The 21,009-nt window shown below is 38.2% G+C and overlaps 1 protein-coding gene across 4 annotated transcripts in view; it reads left to right on the plus strand.

Moving 5' to 3' along the window:
- Positions 1-15,452, plus strand: part of lyst (lysosomal trafficking regulator) — a 133,127-nt gene extending 117,675 nt beyond the window's left edge. For all 4 annotated transcript variants that reach the window (XM_067422034.1, XM_067422035.1, XM_067422037.1 and 1 more), the window contains 6 exons: positions 2,068-2,166; positions 5,460-5,599; positions 8,123-8,220; positions 8,384-8,540; positions 8,845-8,916; positions 13,885-15,452. In XM_067422034.1, coding sequence (XP_067278135.1) covers positions 2,068-2,166; positions 5,460-5,599; positions 8,123-8,220; positions 8,384-8,540; positions 8,845-8,916; positions 13,885-14,023 — 705 coding nt within the window. In that variant the 3' untranslated portion in view covers positions 14,024-15,452. The remainder of the gene's footprint in view (positions 1-2,067; positions 2,167-5,459; positions 5,600-8,122; positions 8,221-8,383; positions 8,541-8,844; positions 8,917-13,884) is intronic.
- The last annotated feature ends 5,557 nt before the right edge of the window (positions 15,453-21,009 follow it).

Here is a 21,009-nt window from a genome sequence, read left to right on the forward strand (position 1 = left end):
TATACTATAGCAGTTTTTCCACCGTCGGGCCGAACGGTTCTGATTGCGTAACCGTTCTGTTCCATGCCGGTATGGGTCTGGTTTGGTTTCATTTTCCACTGTGGGGCTGATAACAAAAGTGTCAGTTGTTGCCTTGATAACAACGCTTTACTGATGACGCTTTACCATCCAATTATCTTCTTCCGCTTATTCGGGGCCTGGTTGCGGGTGCAGCAGACTTCCCTCTCCTTAGACACTTCCTCCAGCTCTTCCGGGGGAACACCGAGGCGTTCCCAGGCCACCCGGGAGACATAATCCCCCCAGCGTGTCCTTGGTCTTCAAGTTTCAAGTTTGGTTTATTTATATAGCACATTTAAAAACGGCAAACATGGCTGACCAAAGTACTGAACAATACACAAGTTAAAGAAACAAGGACATAGCCCAACATTTATGACATAAAATCACAGTGAATTAAAAGCTACAGAAAAAAAGATGCCCGAGCCACCTCAGCTCTGAGCTCCTCTGCTCTGAGTTTTTCACCCGATCTCTAAAGGAATAGCCCAGCCAACCTGCGATGAAAGCTCATTTCGGCCGCCTGTATCCAGGATCTTGTCCTTTCAGGCAGGACCATAGGTGAGAGTAGGAACCAAGCGGCAACCTCCCTCAGTTTCTGTTGAAGCCAGTATGGAAGTGACTGCAATTCATCAACTGGCCACACGAGAATCAGGCTCCAGAAGGAGCAGAATCTCATTGAGCCCCATGTTAAAATTTCCAAAGCAGATTAATTAAAGCAGGAAAAAATTAAATAATTAAATAATTAAAGCAGAAAAAATGCATACATGTTTACAGCCTGGGACAAATTGTGATTTTGGTCTATATGGCTAATTTTGCCCTTCATGACAACTGTGAGAGGGGTGAATTTTTTTATAACTCATTAGTTTAGTTTATATAAAGTCTTAAAGTTCTGCATAATTAAGGGCTTGGTAACTTTGAGTGACAGGTGGATAGCCATTTATCTGCTGTCTGTTAGTCATTGCGTCACCTAAGCTCTGCCTCCTGCCTCTTTGCCCATTTTCTGTTATCCGGGCATGACTGTTAAGATGGCGACGCCCAGCTCGTCTCTACTTTACGCTTCAGAATTGCTCTTCAGAATCCTATGGGTGACGTCACGGACACTATGTCCATATTTTTTTACAGTCTATGATAGGAACATATGTCAATCTCCCGTTCGATCCTTTCCTACCTTGTGATCAAGACCCCAAGATACTTGAGGCAGGAACTCTCCACAAACCTGAATCGGGCAAGCCACCCTTTGCCTTTTGAGAACCATCCCCTCAGACTTGGAGGTGCTGATTTTGATTTATTGATGATATGAGACTTAAAGGAACTGTATGTAAGAAATGTATTTCAATTAATCATAAAATGGCCCTGATATATCACTAGACATTAAGAAATCGTGTTCATTTCAAATACTTCTATCACTGACAACATTAGTCCGGCCAGGATATTGTCATTTAAAAGTTGTTGTTGCAGCCCTCAACTGATGTTGATGTTGACATGTTGTGTTTTGGCCTGAAACTCCGCCCTCCACCTATCGACCAATCACGAAGTCAGTAGAGTTTGGGCATCTGGGTTGCCAGATCTGCTCTAGTTACCTCAGCTGCAGATCTACAAACGTTCCTACTGATCCTGCAGCCAATCTGGCAACCTCGAGTCAGGGGGAGGGGCAGACACCGCTCTACAGTCATTTGAAAGTGATTGCAGTACCAGTTTTGACAACAAACCTACATACACTACCTTTAAATAAAGACATTATTAGGGATGATCAGATATTTCTTTTAACAAATTTGAATTATTAATTTGTGTTTACGTCGCTCAAATAGAGCGCTTAGCCAGCTGCAGAGAAACTTGTAGCCAGGCAACGGACAAGTGACCAATCCTGAGTGTCGAAGTCACTTCATGGATTCTAGCAGCACGATTAGAGAACCATGAGCCAGGCATGGGTTTAGTGAGATTGAGCTGTTTACGTTATCATATTCCCAAATGTTACTCTCTGTTCTCATCCTGGTCTCTCTGGTCTCTCCTCAGGTGACTAGCTGTGCCTGGGTGCCGGACAGTTGTCAGCTGTTTACAGGCAGTAAGTGTGGAGTCATAACCGCCTACAGCAACCGCTTCACCACCACCATGGTACGTAACCATGGCAACATGCCCCCCCTTCTCCCCCACCCACGCAGCCACCCACGTCCATTATCACTCCCTGTAGAGCACCTACACACACACACACACACTCAGTGTTTGTAGTGGCCTTGTTAGTCATCTCCCGGTTGCCCTAGAAACACATTTCCTGCAGCCCACAGGTGGGCTGAAGTCTGGGCGTCAGACGGCTCTTTCAAACGCTCTCATTGATAACACAAGTGCTGTTCGGTTTCTCTCGTTTAAACCAATCTTTCACACTTTTGAAGGAGTGTTTCAGTTCAAACCATTTTGACTTTATAATCTGCAAAAGCAGATATTCTGAAGAATGCTCTTGCTGCTCTTTTTCAAGACCAGGTATCGTCAAGATCCATAAAAGTGATTTAGTGATTTCAGATTTGCTTCACATGTGCAGCTACATCTATATATTTATCAGCAAATCAAACAACGGAGCCCCTAAAGGGACCTTTGCAAAAACAAAAAAAATATTGCATGCTCACGCGTTACATTTTCCATTTTATCTATGCTGTCTATAATATATTTCCTTTGGATGCACATGAATTAATAAAGATCTATTTGCTCACAATTTGGCTTTCGTTAGGGAAGTATATCTCTAATATTATGGCCTTTTGTCTGCATTAACACATTCTCTGTGGTGGCCGTGAAACCGCGCTGTGAAATGGGCTGATGACGCAACACGACTGTGTGCATTAGACTGATAAAAGTGCTCAAATTTGGATTTCATTAGAGCAGTTTGTCTAGTACAAGGATGAATCAGCTACTTATTTATCTGTCATTTATTGAAGTGTGAGCCTCCCCTTTATATAATGCAACGCTGTGTAAAGTCCTTTGTCTATGGCTCTGCTCGCAATAAGCGCTGTTAAGCGCTGTTTGAATGAAGAAAATTAGTACCTGTAAGGATGCGTTAAATCCTACATTTTTTGATCTTGTAAAATACAAAATTTTAGTACATTTTACTGTTGCAATAATTTTAATATGGGACAATGTAAATATACTGCCCCAACTAAATTTTTATGATTTTTTTACTGGACCAATTAGGGGTTGCACAGAATAGGCGACTTTAGTGCTGTGCCATGACGCTTTAAACTTGACGTCGACTAGTCGCTGGCCTAAAGAGGGCTTAGCAGGATAAGGATTTCCTGACACGCAGGCACGTTTGCAACAGTTAAAATGACAAAAAAATGCATACTCAGAGAGCTCTCCACGTTACATGTTTGATTATACCATCTGGATGCTCAAACTTGATCGGGAAAATGCACGCTTATTGTACACACAAGTTAATTGCTGTTCTAAACTAATGCGTGCTGCATTTGTAACACACAGTAGAGGTGTTAGTGAGGCCAGCATGGGGTGCTCACCCTGTGGTCTGTGTGGCACGATACTGTCAATGAGCACCGTCCTTCGGATGAGACGTTAAACCGAGGTCCAGACTCTCCGTGGTCATTAAAAATCCCAAATTTGCCCATTGGCCGCTGTCCATCATGGCCTCCTAATAATCCCCATACACTGATTGGCTTCATCACTCGGTCTCCTCTCCACCAATCAGCTGGTGTTTGGTGAGCGTTCTGGCGCAATATGGCTGCCGTCGCATCATCCAGGTGGTGCTGCACATTGGTGGTGGTTGAGGAGATTCCCCTCTTCCATGTTAAGTGCTTTGAGTGCCTAGAAAAGCGCTATATAAATGTAACGAATTATTATTCTATAATATATTATTATTAAGTGATAGAAAAGCTGTTATGTAGGAGCAATAACCTTATGGGCAGCGCTGTGTCATATGCCATAGCTGTCCTGTGCACAAGAAAACCTGTGTTTACGTCTCCGCTCAAAGCTATTTGTCCTTTAATGACGTCATCAGCGACTAGTCGACTCGACTTTCATCATATAAATGTTGATTAATTAATTTGCTTCCATACTCTTATTTTCTTCATAGTACAATGTCAGTAGCTGCGGTTCCATGTAAATATACTTCCCTAATGAAAGCCAAATATTTATATTTTTACTGTACCAACGTTTTCCATGAACCATTAAATTTTGGCATTTGAGCCCATTTCGTAGCGTGGTTTCTCTGCGCCACAGAGTTAAATTTGTTAAAGTGGACCGAGGGTCTTAAAACAGCACACACTGCTCTAGCGAAAGCCAAATTTTGAGCATTTTTTACTGTCAGCCTTTTTTATGGACCCTTGAACTTGGCAAATAGGACAATGCACACAGCCGTGTTTCAGCATAGATCTTTATTAATAATGTGTATCCATAGTTAAATGTCAATAGCTGTGTTTCCTTTACCCTTGTAATTGTGCAAATTGAAATTACTGTACCCCTTTCTTTTTTAAATGCTCCGTCATTTTGGGTCATATTCCTGTAAAAGGCATACTTTATTTCTGTAAGCTCACAATAACAGCAAAACGTACTTTTGTAAAATAATGAAAACAATCAGGATGCGCTTCATCTGCCGTCTCTGTGAACTTGAGCGCCACAAGACGCCTCACAGACATGAGAAATTAATCTATAGAGAGATTGAAATGTCTACTTTTAAATTAACCAATTTGAGTGGAAAACAAAATATTGACAGATGATGTGATCCTGAAACGTCTACTGCGGAGGTAAGAGTCAGCATTGTCGACTTCATCTCTTTACACACAAAACATGATCAATAAATGATTCATATGTTTAGACAGTCTTTTAAATGTTTTTTCACGACACACAGATTGCGTTTGCCGGTCCGCTTGAACGCTGATCAGGCAATTAAAGGCCCATTGTTATAATTTATGGCTTATTAATATAAACACACGATTAGTTGACTAATGGCTTACTACTAGTCGACTAGAAAAATCTTTAGTCAAGTGCAGCCCTTAAGACAGTATACATGAAATGTAATGCGTGCACGCAATAATATCCTGTGCGTGTGCAAAAGTTTCTCAAGAAAAAAAAATGGAAGAAAAAAATCCTCATTTTAAAGCAAAAAGCAGGCAAAGTTTATCAACCAACAGCCATAATCTGAAAATGTCAAGTATTGAATGATTAATAACCCCAACTATTATATTAGCTAATTACTTGACTGCATTTTCATCCATGACCAGCTTCTAGTGCTTTTATTGATTGTACTCTCACATACAGTCATGTGGTGGTTTGTTTACTCTGGACCATAAAACCAGATCAGAATCATGTGTGCAAGCGCTCGTTCAGCTCTCTTCTGTTTATTCAGGCCATTATCAGAGCTCTACTGAGGCCATTAGCCAAAGTGCATTTACAGTCATGTGTCCCTTCAGCCCACAGAGATGGAGGTGGAGTCTCAGGTCCACCTGTATGGCCACACGGCGGAGGTCACGGGCCTGTTCGTCTGTAAGCCCTACAGCATCCTCATCAGTGTTAGTCGGGACGGCACTTGCATCCTGTGGGACCTCAACAGGTTTGTGCCGGACGAGATCACATTAGTCTTAGTTAGTTCACCCAAAAATGAAAATTCTGTCATTAATTTCTCACCTTAATGTCTTTCGTCTTCAGAACACAGATGAAGATATTAGTGTTGAAATCCGATGGCTCAGAAAGGCCTTCATTGACACCAATGTCATTTCCTCTCTCAAGACCCATAAAGGCACTAAAGACGTCGTTACAAAGCCCATCTCACTACAGCGGCTCTACAATCATTTTAAGAAGAGACCAGAATAGTTTTTGTGGACAAAACAACGAAATAAAGAACTTATATAGTGATGGGCCGATTTCAAACCAAACCTTCGAACCGTTATGAATCTGCGTATTGATTCATGATTCGGATCGTGTGTCAAACTGCTGAAATCATGGCTGCGTCCAAAACTGGCAAAATGCTGCCTTCGGAGGACACATTTCAAGGCAGGAAGGCATAGAGGCACGTCCGAATCTAATATTAGCTTCACTTCCTGTCTCCTGAGATACCTTCATCTGATCGATTTTTGAAGTCAGCATACATGTATCCTTCACTGCCTTTGATATCCCACAATCCTGTGCTTTCTATTCAGTGACAGTTGAGCTGGGAAAATAAGATGGCGTCCAAAAGTTGCGTTTGCTGGTCAGTTTGTGTATAAATGTATGTTTTTTACCAATATGTTCCACTTCTAATGTCATTTCGAGCGAGAAATAACTAATGAAGTAATTAAATATGTGTTTAGTTCTCACCAAAGCTCTCTCTATTTTGCTGTCGATCATTAAACTGCTGCACTGCCTCAGAAGTCTGTCCGAAATCATTTCATGAGGTGCCTTCATGTCAAAATGCTGCCTTACAAGCCATTGCCTGATAAGGCAGCGAGGCAACGAGTCAGCTGCCTAGGTTTTCGGACGCAGCCCATGTGACTTTGGCGATCCGAATCATGAATCGATTCACTGATTCATTATCGTTCTAAGCTTTGTTTTGAAATCGAGTCGTTATTTAGTTTTTTTGCGCGCAAAAACTATTCTCATCTCTTCATAAAATGAGTGTAGAGCCGCTGTAGTGAGATGGGCTTTGTAACGACGTCTTTAGTGCCTTTATGGGTCTTCAGAGAGGAAATGACATTGGTGTCAATGAAGGCCTTTCTGAGCCATCGGATTTACACACTAATATCTTCATCTGTGTCTGAAGATCAACAGAGGTCTGACGGGTGTCCAGCGACATGTGGGTGAGGAATTAATGACAGAATTTAAATTTTTGGTTGAACTAACCCTTTAACCACTCTTAACCACTCCTATTCAGGGTTCGTAAGGTCATGACACGTTTTGAAATTTCAGTTCAACCCAGAAAGTCTTTGTAAAGTCATAAAGGCTTGTTTCACAGACGTCCGTATAATACAATATTTGTTAAATTGATACTATTGGTTAAACAAATGTATTCATTCAAATTTACCACAGCATATTTTGTATTAAAACCCCATAGCTTGTCATTAACTTAAGTTAAATATGCTGTGGTAAGTTTGAACATGGATTTTTTTATTAGTCTCATCTTTTATGTTTAAATAAACATGGCTTGAATATTTACCTCAAAAGTCTGGAAATGTGTCAGTAAAAACAAAATGGTCAATAGCATATAAATCAAAACTGTCTAATGTTACTGAAGGAAGTGTTGACTCAGGATGAGCTACAAGACTGTGAAGCTTAGTCTTTAAAAAAAAGCATGGAGTTAGGGCCCTATGAAATCTGTTGAATTTTTTTCATATTTTCCATTTTCAAAAAAAAAAATCATTCGATTTTTGGGGGATTTTATTTTAATGGTTAAATAAAAATGTAGCATGTCTAATTAATTGAAATTAGAAAACATATACAATTTAACAATTTATAAAAAATGTAACCAAAAACTTTGTTTTCTGTATTAAAAATTCTGGACTATTCTGAATTATGGATTTTAATGGTTAAATAAAAATGTAATTTAAAAAAAGCATGTCACCTTTTCATAAAACATTTATTATTATACATTTTTTTGTTTTTTAAATTCACTATTTTTATTTTCAGAAATGTGTTGTGTGTTTATTTTTTTCTGACAATCAAATGAAGGCATAATAATCTAGTTTATCTTTTAATGTTAAATTATTAAATTATCTTCTAATCTTTTAAAACTTTTTTGTCAAGCATAGTGCTGTACAACAGAGCTTTACTTTTACAGATTTAATTTCAAAACAGAAGAAAAATTGTGGTTATTCCCTTAAAAATTGTTTTAATAATAATTTATTATTATTATATTGTTAGTATTATTCTTAATTCTTCTGTACAACACATATATTTCTTTCACAATTTTTTTCAAGTTAAACTGAACTTTTATTTTGACGGGTTGCCGTGAAGATCTCTGAGTTTGTGTCTGTTTATGATATGATGACTCTGGAGGTGAAGTTCATGCGTTCGTCGTCTCATACAGTGAGACGGCAGAGGCTGAAAACACTTTCATTGCAGTAATGAGAATCTAAAGAGTGTTTGTGTTTTGGTGTGTCAGGTTGTGTTACGTACAGAGTCTCACAGGTCACAAGAGTCCAGTGAATGCAGTGTCAGCCAGTGAGACGACAGGAGACATCGCCACCGTCTGTGATTCAGGCGAGTCATTTCCTGTTACAATAAATGACATCTGGTTGTTTGCTATGAGCCTGTTACAGTGTAAACCAGCTGCTAAAAACAAACATTCATTTGTATATAACGGCGTTCTGCAGAATGATCATGTTCTCTGTGTGTGTGTGTGTGTGTGTGTGTGTGTGTATAGTTGGCGGAGGAAGTGATTTGAGGCTGTGGACGATTAATGGAGATTTGATCGGTCATGTTCATTGTCGAGAGATTATCTGCTCGGTGGCGTTCTCCAATCAGCCGGAGGGAGTGTCGGTCAACGTGATCGCTGGCGGTCTGGAGAACGGTGTGGTCAGGTAAAAAACACACTCTCACTGTTTTAGCTAGTTTGAGGTGTTTAGTTGCTTTGCTGTAAATTAAAGCAACTTTGGAAGCAAGGTTGACTTGTTGAATTTGATGAAGCATGATAAGTGCACAAATGCACTAGCATTTATGGAAAAATTGAAAGGTCTTGTGTGCATATTATATTATTGTTGCACAGCCATATTAAATGAGTGCAACAAACACAACAATGCATTGTGTTTTAAGACAGTGCTTTCCTCTTCTCTGTCGTCATATTTCATTCTCTTCTTTCTTTGTCTTGTCCACGCTCTCGCTCAGGTTGTGGAGCACATGGGACCTGAAGCCAGTCAGAGAGATCACCTTCCCAAAATCCAACAGGCCTATCATAAGGTACACACTTGTACCTCATATGTGACCCTGGACCACAAAACCAGTCATGAGGGTCAATTTTATGAAATTGAGATATATAAATCATCTGAAAGCTGAATGAATAAGCTTTTTTTTTAATTTTGTTTAATAAATATTGAGAAAATCGCCTTTAAAGTTGTCCAAATGAAGCCCTTAGCAATGGATATAACTACTAATAATACAATTTTGATATATTTATGGTAGGACACTTACTAAATATCTTCATGGAACATGATCTTTACTTAAAGGTGCAGTGTGTAAATTTTAGCGGCATCTAGTGGTGAGGTTGTGAATTGCAACTTTTGTGACGTGACCTTTTGTTTTTTCCGATTGTGCTACTAGTCTGGTTAATATCGGATTATTAGGGTCCATGTAAACGCAGCTAATGACACATGATCCTTCAGGATTCTTTGATGAATGAAAAGCTCAAAAGAACAGCGTTTATTTGAAATAGAACCTTTTGTGATTATAAAGACATTATAAATGTCTTTACTGTCACTTTTGATCAATTGAATGCGTCATTTCTGAATAAAAGTACTATTATTATATTTAAATCTTACTTAGCGCAAACTTTTGATTGGCATTGCATCACAGTTTCCAAAAAATATGAAGCAGATCAACTGTTTTTAACACTGATAATAGTCATAAATGTGTGTTAATCATCAAATCCTGATTTCTGAAGGATCATGTGACACTGAAGACTGGAGTAATGATGATAAATTCAGCTTTGATCACAGGAATAAATTACACTTTACTATATATTCACAGAGAAAACAGCTGATTTACATTTAATCATATTTCAAAGTTTTACTGTATTTTTGATAAAATAAAATAAAAAGCTCTCTGAAAGTAAAATCCATGAATTAATTTCCCTGATGTTTCCAGGTTTCCGATCCTATGTTTTTTCAGGGTTAAACAATCACATTTCTCAAGTGTATATTTTAAATCGTAGTAATATTTCACAGTTTATATGGTATTTTTAAATCAATTAAATGCAGCTTTGTCAGGCCTGATGAAGGTCATGAGACCGAAATGTTGCTAATAAAAAGTTTCTGATTTTTGCAAGTATTAATAGTGTGCGGGATTTCCGTTTGTTTGTCTATTGAGATTTTTGGATCTGGGTATCCTTCGTCCTACGCACCGATCTACAGAGGTGGAAAGTAACGAATGACATTTACTCGCGTTACTGTAATTGAGTAGTTTTTCTGTGTACTTGTACTTTTTTAAGTAGTTTTAAAAAATCTGTAATTTTACTTTTACTTAAGTACATTCTGATTGAAGTATTGAACTTCGCAGAGGTGGTAAAAGTACTCAAAAGTTATACTCGAGTGAAAGTATATATACCTAAATAAAAAAATACTCCAGTAAAAGTAGAAAGTCCTCCATTCAAACATCACTTGAGTAAAAGTACAAAAGTATCAGATTTAAAATGTACTCAAGTACCGAAAGTAAATATTCAAATTAACTGTATATATCAATATTTAAGCAGATAAAATCTTTTGGCACTGATATGCAATGCTTTAATTGAACAAATGATAAGATTACTGCAATTAAGAATTTGTTAGATTTGCAATTAATAGGAGACAATGAAGCACCTTAACGCAGTATAGGGGTTAAACTTAAAATAGACATGTTCCATAACATTAGCTCCATAAAACAGATGAGGAGCAAGATATTATTAACTAATTCAAAATTAATTCAAAAGCCATAACCACAATGACATATCACGTAACAATTAGTTAATAGTCATGCGCCTCAACAAGTAAAGTCATACTATAATTTTGCCAATTGTTATGATTAATGATTAATTAAACACAACTGAGAGTCGGAATGCATGGCTTTGAATACATGAATTTACATTATTAGTTAATGTAATGTGTTATTAGGGAATTAATGATGTCATATTTAATTAATAGCAATTCATATATTACTTAATCTATTAATCATAGAGAATGTTCATTTGTTGCTGATGCAGTAATCATTAATAAATGGTTTAGTTCTTCATTAGTAATACATTAACTCATGATTATCTGTGCATTAGTTAGGCATGAATTATAATAGTCCACCTGTATTGTAAAATGTTACCGATGTTTTCATAGTAAATTGTGTGCCGCAAAATAAAAAAGTTGGGGAAACACTGAGCTAACGTTAGTGTGGCAAACCTGACTTGTCAGCTTTTCCAAGTCTATACCCGACTGGATCATCCATGACCGACCAGACCGGTTTGGAAATCAAGTGTAATAAATACTTAATACTTGGAGCGGGCATGGGGAAATGTATTGGAGTAAAAAGTAAACTTTGCCTTTAATATTGTAGTGGAGTAAGAGTTAAAGTAGATGCAAATAAAATATACTCAAGTAAAGTACAGATCCCCGAAAAAAATACTTAAGTAAAGTATCAAAGTATTTTTACTTGATTACTTACCACCCCTGGTACTTCGCTACATTTTAAACCACATCCGTTACTGATTAAAAATAAATCATTAATGCAAAGAGGGAAGGAAAAAAAACGTGATCCGGAAACGACTATTTTGAATAGAGGGCGCGGGACGCGAGAGCGAACAAGCGCGCAAATATCAGATGGAGACGAACAAGACAGACGTCAGTGACGCAGACCCAGGTCAAAGCGAAACGCCAATCGTTAACCGCTGGCTATAGTATGGAAATACTTTGGATTTAGAAAAAAATAACGTGGTATTGTCCTGGAGGATATCAAATTTGCACAAAATGTGGATGCAAATGAAGAAACACATAGAACATGTTCGGGAACACATCCCTCTGTGCAGATAAAGGTATGTTTATAACTTACGGCCGATTGATTTCTGTGACGCAGAGGGAATCCCGGAATCCAGTCATGAACATTAACTTTACATTATAACGGAGAATTCACGTAATATGCAGAATACACGCAAACTGATGGATGAACGAAAAACTCAAAAGTAGAGCTGTAGGCCTAGAAACAAATCAAATCGCGACATGGTCTGTGAATATTAAAGCACAAAACATTGCTATATTAATATATGATCTGCTTGTTCTGTCTCTGTGAATGAGCTGCTCCGTCTACATACAGGACTCTATTATTCTTAAACATTAACAAATTAATGATAAAATTAATTTGTTAATCTAATTCATAATAATTTATTGAATTTAGTTAATTAGACATATTTTATTGAAATTTTAATAAACAAACAAATGGTTTTAAGTTTATTATAATAAAGCATTTGTTCAACCAAAAAAAAAGATCAATCATCTTCATTCATTTAACATCATTTTAACTAGTGATAATAACCGTAATATAATAATAGGTTCAATAATTGTTTAATACTGTGATGTTTTCTGAGATAGTTGTCATATCGTGAAAATCTCATTCTATCACAACCCTAGGGGAGAGTCTGTTAAAAAAGTAACGAAGTAACTTTTACTCTGAGTACATTTTAAATTTACTTTTACTTGAGTAAATTTTTAGACCAGTATCTTTGTAAACTTAACTTTTAAACTTGTACTTAAGTAAAATTTAATTGAAGTAACAGTACTTTTACTTGAGTAGAATATTTTGTTTTTCTTTCCACCTCTGCCTATCTATTAGCTACAGGTGTGCGATGGTAATTAGGGCTGGGCGATATGGCCAAAATTTCATATCCTGATATAGCTCATTTGATATCCCGATAACGATATACATAACGATATAGCAACCTTTCTATTAATTCAGTTTATGAATAGTCTATACAAAATTGCAATGTGGAAATGCGGTTTGAAATGATATACAAAACAAATACAGGTAGTATGGACTACATTTTTATTTTATTTAGAACCTTTTTTTAAAGCAAGACTGTTAGTAAAGTTAACACCTGCCTAGGGATGTTAACCGATGACCGTTTGACCGATGGCTGACCGTATCAACGTTAACCGATCAAAGTTGTCGGTTAAAATAAATAAAAAAGTGATCTCTAAATTAGGCTATTATAGACAGTGGACTAAACGCTACTACAGTTGGCCGTCTCATTCCAAAATCTTTTTGTGTGATTGAACATATCCCTCGCACTCAATTTTTCATAACTCGCCTGTTTGTACTTAATAAACCAATAAAAACATTTGGCGCGAGGTCACAGCGTTTGGGTTTGCGCGCTCACAAGGTTTGCAAAAAGTAAACACTCGAGGTTAGAGCCAGAGCAGACGACAGTATGAAGCGTGCATTTCGCTTAAGATGGGCTTACATTTGGAAATATATTACATCTTCATTTCAGTGGTAACACATAAGGTGTTGATCGTCTTTCTTTATTATTGTTAGCAGTAACGTTACCTCAAACTAAAGCGGCGTCTCTTCGGAGCTGTCATTTTCTTAAATGAGCCGCGGCAATGATTCAAATGAGCTTCTAACGCTGGACAAACGCCTTTATTTTCAATGCGATCACCTTGTACCCAAACCATTTCGAAACTAAGGAGCCATTTGTCCTCTGATTACAAACAAGCTCCTCTGCGGCGCGTTTGCGGGACTCGTGTTTCGCGCTGTGGGGGATTTTAAAAAAGTGACGTGAGTGGAAGGGAGGCTGCAGCGCGTGTGTGTGTGTGAGTGAGAGAGCGAGAGAGAGACAGAGGGAGCGCGTTTATGTATTGCATGGGCATGCCGTGGCGTGAGGTGCATCTTGACGTAAAATTCTGCCATAAACGCCTTATCGTGGCGTAAGCGATAGAGCCTTATATAAAACGATAGACATTTTCTATCGTCCAGACGATATATTTCGTCATATCGCCCAGCTCTAATGGTAATTGTGCACTAATTGACTAGAAACAAGACAAAAAATACTAAAGTAAGAAAGGCATGTAGTATATTTTAATTTGTAATAATATTTCACTGTTTGTACTGTATTTTTGATTAAATAAATGCAGCTTTGTAGAGCAGAAGACTGGTAGTCTATGTCAAAGTGTTTAAGTGATCTTTATTGTCTTTCAGTCTCACATTCTCGTGTGACGGACACCATCTTTACACGGCCAACAGCGAAGGCACGGTGATCGCGTGGAGCCGGCGAGACCAGCAGCGCATGAAGCTGCCGATGTTTTACTCTTTCCTCAGCAGCTACGCCGCCGGCTGAAGAGGAAGAGGAGGAGCCAGCATGCACAAAGCCCCGCCCATGACCATCACAGTATCCGCCGATACGTCATGGGAATGCACGGCCCTTTATGCTGTGCTATAAGCTACTGTATCCTAAAGAGCGGCTGCGACGTGTGTGTTTCCACACACTCGCCGGGGGTCGTGAGGCAGAGCGAGCGCAGGCCGGGTCATTTCTTTGCGTTATCCTCGTTTGTTTTGTGTTTCGTTTGACTGATGATTCATGTCGTAGTATTTGATGTTTGATTTTGAAAGCTGCTACAGTCTGGCCGTCTTAAGGCCCGTTTCTCTTTTCCTTCGTTAAGTCCCTCGTCTCGCCCACCCGCCGCTATCCTGAGAATACACGCCGAAGCCAAACCAGACGGAAATAATCCAAACACTAGCGTCTGCATTGCAGGATGATTCCCGGCATGCTCGCGTGGCAGAATGAATGTGTGCACGCAATGCCTTGTGAAAAACTTTAAACTGAAATATTTATTCTCAAGCAAGGATGAAAGCCACATCTAAACGTCTTCATTATAATGTGCTCTTCAGCGAGTGTCGAAGGTGCCCTGCTAATATTTATTCTGTTTTTATTCCAACAACTCAACCCAAACGCTTGCCAGTTAATCAGCACATCGAATTCATATTAATGCATTAAAAACATGCTGATCTTCTCTATAATGTTCAGTTCTGTCCTGCATTTTGTGAGCATTATCTTGCATCGGAGATCCGATCGAAAGCTTACCTTTCAGAACCTCCTGACTAATTCAGAACTACCTGATTACTGTACAAAAGCAAAGCAATGTCACTGAAAAATGACAATTTCCATACATTCATAATCTCAGACTCCTGAAGTCTTAAGTGTCCGTCAGCCTTAAAAGTAGAGGAAAGTAAACAAGCGTTGTGTGTTATTTTTTTCCTCATTCTGTGTTTTTTTTCCGTTAATGCGAGTCTTACGTTGCAACTCATTTAATTGGCTTGTCTTAAATGTTAGTGTTTACCAGAAAGGGAATGCTTTCTCCTTTTTGTTTTGCATTATTTTCAGAAAGATCGAACACGTGCATCACTCCAGCCTCGCAGATTCTGACGAACGCCAGCACTTCCAGGAAAGGTGGTTAGGGAGAATCGTCCTTTACGTTAAGTCTTTGAATGTTCATGTATTGAGTCCTTTCCCATGCTTGCATTACATTACATATATCTCTTAATTATTGTGCACAGTATTGTCATGTTTGCAGATCCTCAGAAAGAGATTAGTGTTACTGTGGCTAAAGCGGGACGTGTGAATCTGTCACGAACAGGCTTATTATGAGTCGAATGTTGCATTAACAGTGGTTTATGTCATTTAGGATTGCCTGGCTGGGACATTTCGAATTTTTTTGTATTTATGAAATATGTAATAAAATGTCACCTATATATATATATATATATATATATATATAAATATTCAAGAAATTTTGATTGTTTGTTGCACTTGTTTCTGATGTACAATGTCACAAATAAAGGTTTTGCAGCAATGCCATAAAACCATTTTTGGTTCCCAAAAGAACCAGTTTCAATGTAAAAACCAAAGAGGGTAATCTAGCTCTCGGAAAGCGTTCAGGGGCGGCCATTGCTAACCAAGCCATCACCTGCTGTTAGCATCACATTGACTCCCATTCATTTTTGAGTCACTTTGACAGTGAATAACTTTACATCTGAGGCGTTTAAAGACTCCATTTGTCCATTGTTTATTTCTAAAGAAACACGACAATGTATAAAAGGCTCCATTACCTTGTATCTTACACTATCGCCCCGCAGAAGCTGTTTTTAAAAATAGGCTAACGATTGCGTCATAACCAACGCGACTCTGACACACAGTTGAGAAATTACCGTATAGACCTGAGGAGACGCTCAGAAGCAATCTTTACTGTCTATGAGACAGTCGGGGGGACGTGGAGACATAAAGTCTGATAAAGTCAAGGGAGAAGAATGGGGAGAACCCCATAGTGAGCCAAAAGCAACGGGAGAAAACATTTAAACAACGTGATTCAGATTCACTTTCCACAACTATTAGAAGACCTACAGCTGTCAGACAGGAGGCTCACGTCACATCTACGTCCTCAAGCTCAGTCTGAGCCGGCGCAGTTCGCTCAGCCGTCCTCATTATCCACCGTTGAAGTCTATGGGATCGCTTTGTCCATTTCTTTTACTGTCTCTATGATAAAAACATTCTAATAATCAAAAGAACTTTGAAAAGTTTTGATGTTAAAAGTTCTTCAAAATTCTATATTGCTCAGTTCTGTTCAATTCTATGGGTAGTTGACACATACACAGTAAAAATGCTTGTTTTATTTTGTAAAACAAAACTTTGAAAAGAAAGAAAAATGCATATTATGTCCATTTAGATTTAATCATTTAGCAGACGCTTTTATCCAAAGCGACTTACAAAAAGGGGAGAGCAATAGAAGCAACGAAACAAACAAGGCCAACAACCTGCAAGAGCTGTAAGAAGTCTCAGTTAATCGAGCGCAGTACACAAATCTTTTTTATTTGTTTGACAAACCCAACATTTTATTGGATAGTTAAGTGCTAGTCTTTATTGGTCAGGTGCAAGTGGAAAAGATGTGTCTTAAGATGTTTTTTTTAAATGGCTACAGACTCGGCAGCACGAATTGAGATCGGCAGGTCATTCCACCAGGTGGGAACGGTCCAGGAAAATTTTGTATGTTGTGTGAAGTCCATATTAGGGTCACTAACTGTCAATTCTTTCACTTTTTTGAGCATTTTTACTGAAATGTGTCTTATGGTGTGACAGAAAGTGTTACGAATATAGGGCCGTCGCACACAAAGGACAACAGTACGTAACACTTTTATAGTGGTTCCGAAAAAGTGAAATATTCGAACAATCCTGAGACTTCGGCCCAGTCCCAATTCTATTTTATACCCCTTAGCCTAACCACTAGCCCTAAAAATATCCCCCCTGAGAAATGGGACACGACTACTAAACCATTACACATCATTTTACGTCATCATACATAAATAACCCATTACAGCCAAAAGAGAATCGATACACCCCTACCCCTTCACGTGAACGCACAAAACGAAGAGGTAGGGGAAAGGGAAGGGCTAAGAAATGGGATTGGGGCTAAATCTTCCCATGTGCTCGTGTCATGGGGTCGCATGATCCTTCAACTAATTAAAGGATTTAAAATCAGAACATGGTTTTCAATGACAAAATGTACCAAGTTCCTACGCTTTTAGAAATATATGGATTAAAAAATTGACACTTGTAAAAGTATGGCCTTTATTAACATTTGTGTGCTTTTCTTTTTAATTTATAAAAGTTGTAATTTATAAGAGACACCATCGCCTCCTGGGACCCAGGAAAAAAGCTTCTGAATTTAGTATTTGTTCATGTCATTGCATTGTTTAGAGCAGGGGTTTTCAAACCATTCCTGGAGCCTCCCCAGCACTGCACATTTTGGATGTCTCCCTTATTAGTGTCTTATTTAACACAGCTGTATTAACTCATCAGCTGATTAGTTTAGTACTCCATGAGCTGAGCTGGGTGTGTCCAATAAGGGAGATATCCAAAATGTGCAGTGCTGAGGAGGCTCCAGGGAATGGTTTTGAAAACCCCCGGTTTAGAGCATAAGAAACAGAAGGGAAAAAAAAATGATATTTTTTGAAAAATGTCCTCGTAAGTGGACACCGGGACTCTGATGTTAGAAAATAAGGCAAAAACAATGGAATTATTTTTTTCAATCACCAATCAATTTTTAGTTTTCATGATTTTTTATAATCAAGATGATTCTGAATTATTGATATGCCATTTAACTTTATGCAATATGTGTGTAAAATGGACATGGGTTTCCAATTCAATGCAATATATCTTTACACTGCATCTAATGTGTTCTTGGAATGTAATGAAAAAATACGTTTTTGCCAATATGTTCATAATAATATCTAATATTTCATAGGAGCATTGATATGTTTTCCCTATTCACTTGTTGTGTCTTCCAGAATGCCTGATAAACATGATTTAAGTCCCTCTATTGGGGACATGTATGACATCAATGCCCTGTTTCCTAACAGAAAGTCTGATTTTCATGAGATGTTTATAACAAGCCATTTGAAAATTAGTCAGATTGAAATGATAATTGCAAAATATCATATAACAGTGCTAAATCTGATTATTCAGTCATATTTAAAACCAATGAGAAGTTGTTGTCCTGATGAAACCTCCACACAGTTGGTATCTCTGAAAACCTCTCAATGTGCTCTTAGGACGTCCAGACTTAAAATGAGTCAGAAAAATCCCCTGAAATATAAGGTCCTCGGACGTACACTCACCTAAAGGATTATTAGGAGCACCACACTAATACTGTGTTTGACCCCTTTCGCCTTCAGAACTGCCTTAATTCTCCGTGGCATTGATTCAACAAGGTGCTAAAAGCGTTCTTTAGAAATGTTGGCCCATATTGATAGGAGGGCATCTTGCAGTTGATGGAGATTTGTGGGATGCACATCCAGGGCACGAAGCTCCCGTTCCACCACATCCCAAAGATGCTCTATTGGGTTGAGATCTGGTGACTGTGGCGGCCATTTTAGTACAGTCAACTCATTGTCATGTTCAAGAAACCAGTTTGAAATTATTTGAGCTTTGTGACATGGTGCATTATCCTGCTGGAAGTAGCCATCAGAGGATGGGGACATGGTGGTCATAAAGGGATGGACATGGTCAGAAACAATGCTCAGGTAGGCCGTGGCATTTAAACGATGCCCAATTGGCACTAAGGGGCCTAAAGTGTGCCAAGAAAACATCCCCCACACCATTACACCACCACCACCAGCCTGCACAGTGGTAACAAGGCATGATGGATCCATGTTCTCATTCTGTTTACGCCAAATTCTGACTCTACCATCTGAATGGTGGGGTCTTCTGCTGTTGTAGCCCATCCGCCTCAAGGTTGTGTGTGTTGTGGCTTCACAAATGCTTTGCTGCATACCTCAGTTGTAACGAGTGGTTATTTCAGTCAAAGTTGCTCTTCTATCAGCTTGAATCAGTCGGCCCATTCTCCTCAGACCTCGAGCATCAACAAGGCATTTTCGCCCACAGCACTGCTGCACACTGGATACTCTTCCCTTTTCACACCATTCTTTGTAAATCATAGAAATGGTTGTGTGTGAAAATCCCAGTAACTGAGCAACTGCCATGTGATTGGTTGATTAGATAATTGCATTAATGAGAAATTGAACAGGTGTTCCTAATAATCCTTTAGGTGAGTGTACGTGGGCAAAAGTCTGTTCCTGGGTCAGTGTAAGGGGATAGAAAATACGGTTTGTACAGTATAAAAACTATTACGCCTATGGAATGTCCCCATATGTCACAAAAACAAACGTGTGTGTGTGTGTGTGTGTGTGTGTGTGTGTGATTGTGTGCTTTTAAAGGGTGATCTAATTTCTGACTAAATCATTAACTATAATTAAAAGCAACCTATTTATTACTTATCTTTCTTTGAATCTAAATAAATGTGATTTATTGTTGCATCGCTGCATCAATAGGAAGAGAATTACAGTAATTTAAATGTTCCAAGAAAGAGCCCAACCAAAGGGAACACTGATCACCATAATGGGGATTTATTTTTATTTTTTTTGGCACTCAAACCAATCAATCAATCTTGAGTAAACAAGGTATATATGTATAATGTGTATGTGAATAGTACAGGTTACTAGATTTTTACAATTGAGTTAAGCCGTTAAGTAAAGTTAACTAAAAAGTGTAAGTTAGAATCACTGTTGGATTTTACAGTGCAGGCTCCAAAGATAAATATAACAAAACAACAACAAATACAGATTCATACTGTATATGAGTGACGGTAGCGGTGCATTTGACATCTTTCATGAACCCAGCGAGTGAGTAACAGAAAACCCAGAGGAGATTTACATCATCCACATTCATGGCGGAAAAATTTACCGTTAAGGACAATGAAAAATTGTCAAAATTTTTATCTTTGTGTTCATAATAACCAGTAATTCCTTTCATATTCAATGTTATCATTAAACCAATGCTGGCATAGGACGTGTAAAAGCAATCTTTCCAAAAAACATGGCATGAGACTCTTTATTACAAAAAAAGAGCATTCATTCCCAATATCCATAAACTTAGAGAGTAAGATCCCTGTCAGATAATCATTCGGATTCCAATAAGAAACCTGTCCAGGATTCCCTCATATTTTTGGACCCGTTCCTATAGGACTGCGTTAGGAGTCGTCTTATAGGATACTTCTGTCTTGTCCTGTAAGATTCTTATCTGATTCATAAAGGATTCTGTGGGAACTGTCTTATAAAGACAATACATATCACACTCTAAAAAATTTGGAGTAAAAACAACCCAATGTTGGGTCAAATATGGACTAACCCAGCAATTGGGTTGTCTTAAGCAAATATTTAACCCAACCGCAGGATTAAAACAACCCAATTGGTGGATTAGTCCATATTTGACCCAAATTGGGTTAAAACAACTCTGCATTTTTAGAGTGCATGTGGGATAATTTCTACAGGATTTAAATGGGATCCAATTGGGTCTCTCTCTCTCTCTCTCTCTCTCTCTCTCTCTCTCTGTCTCTCTCTCTCTCTGTCTCTCTCTCTCCTTCCCCCCCCCCTCTCTCAATTCAATTCAAGATTGCTTTATTGGCATGAATGTAAAAATACAATATTGCCAAAGCGAATTACATAAATAATAATACATATTGACATAAATAATAATAGCCCCCCCCCCCCCTCTAAATAAATAAACTCCCCCCTCCCCTCTCTCTAATTCAATTCAAGAAGCTTTATCGGCATGACAAAAACATACATTTTGTAAGACAACAGTGATTTGTAATAACTGATCATAAAACTAAACAAAATATTAATAATAAAATAAATTAATAATATCCTTGTCAGTGCATATTTTACCAAATACATTTTTTACCAGGAAATGACAGTCTATTATCTACTTTATAT

Source organism: Pseudorasbora parva, chromosome 17 (assembly GCF_024679245.1).
Source record: "Pseudorasbora parva isolate DD20220531a chromosome 17, ASM2467924v1, whole genome shotgun sequence".
Classification (NCBI taxonomy): Eukaryota; Metazoa; Chordata; class Actinopteri; order Cypriniformes; family Gobionidae; genus Pseudorasbora; species Pseudorasbora parva.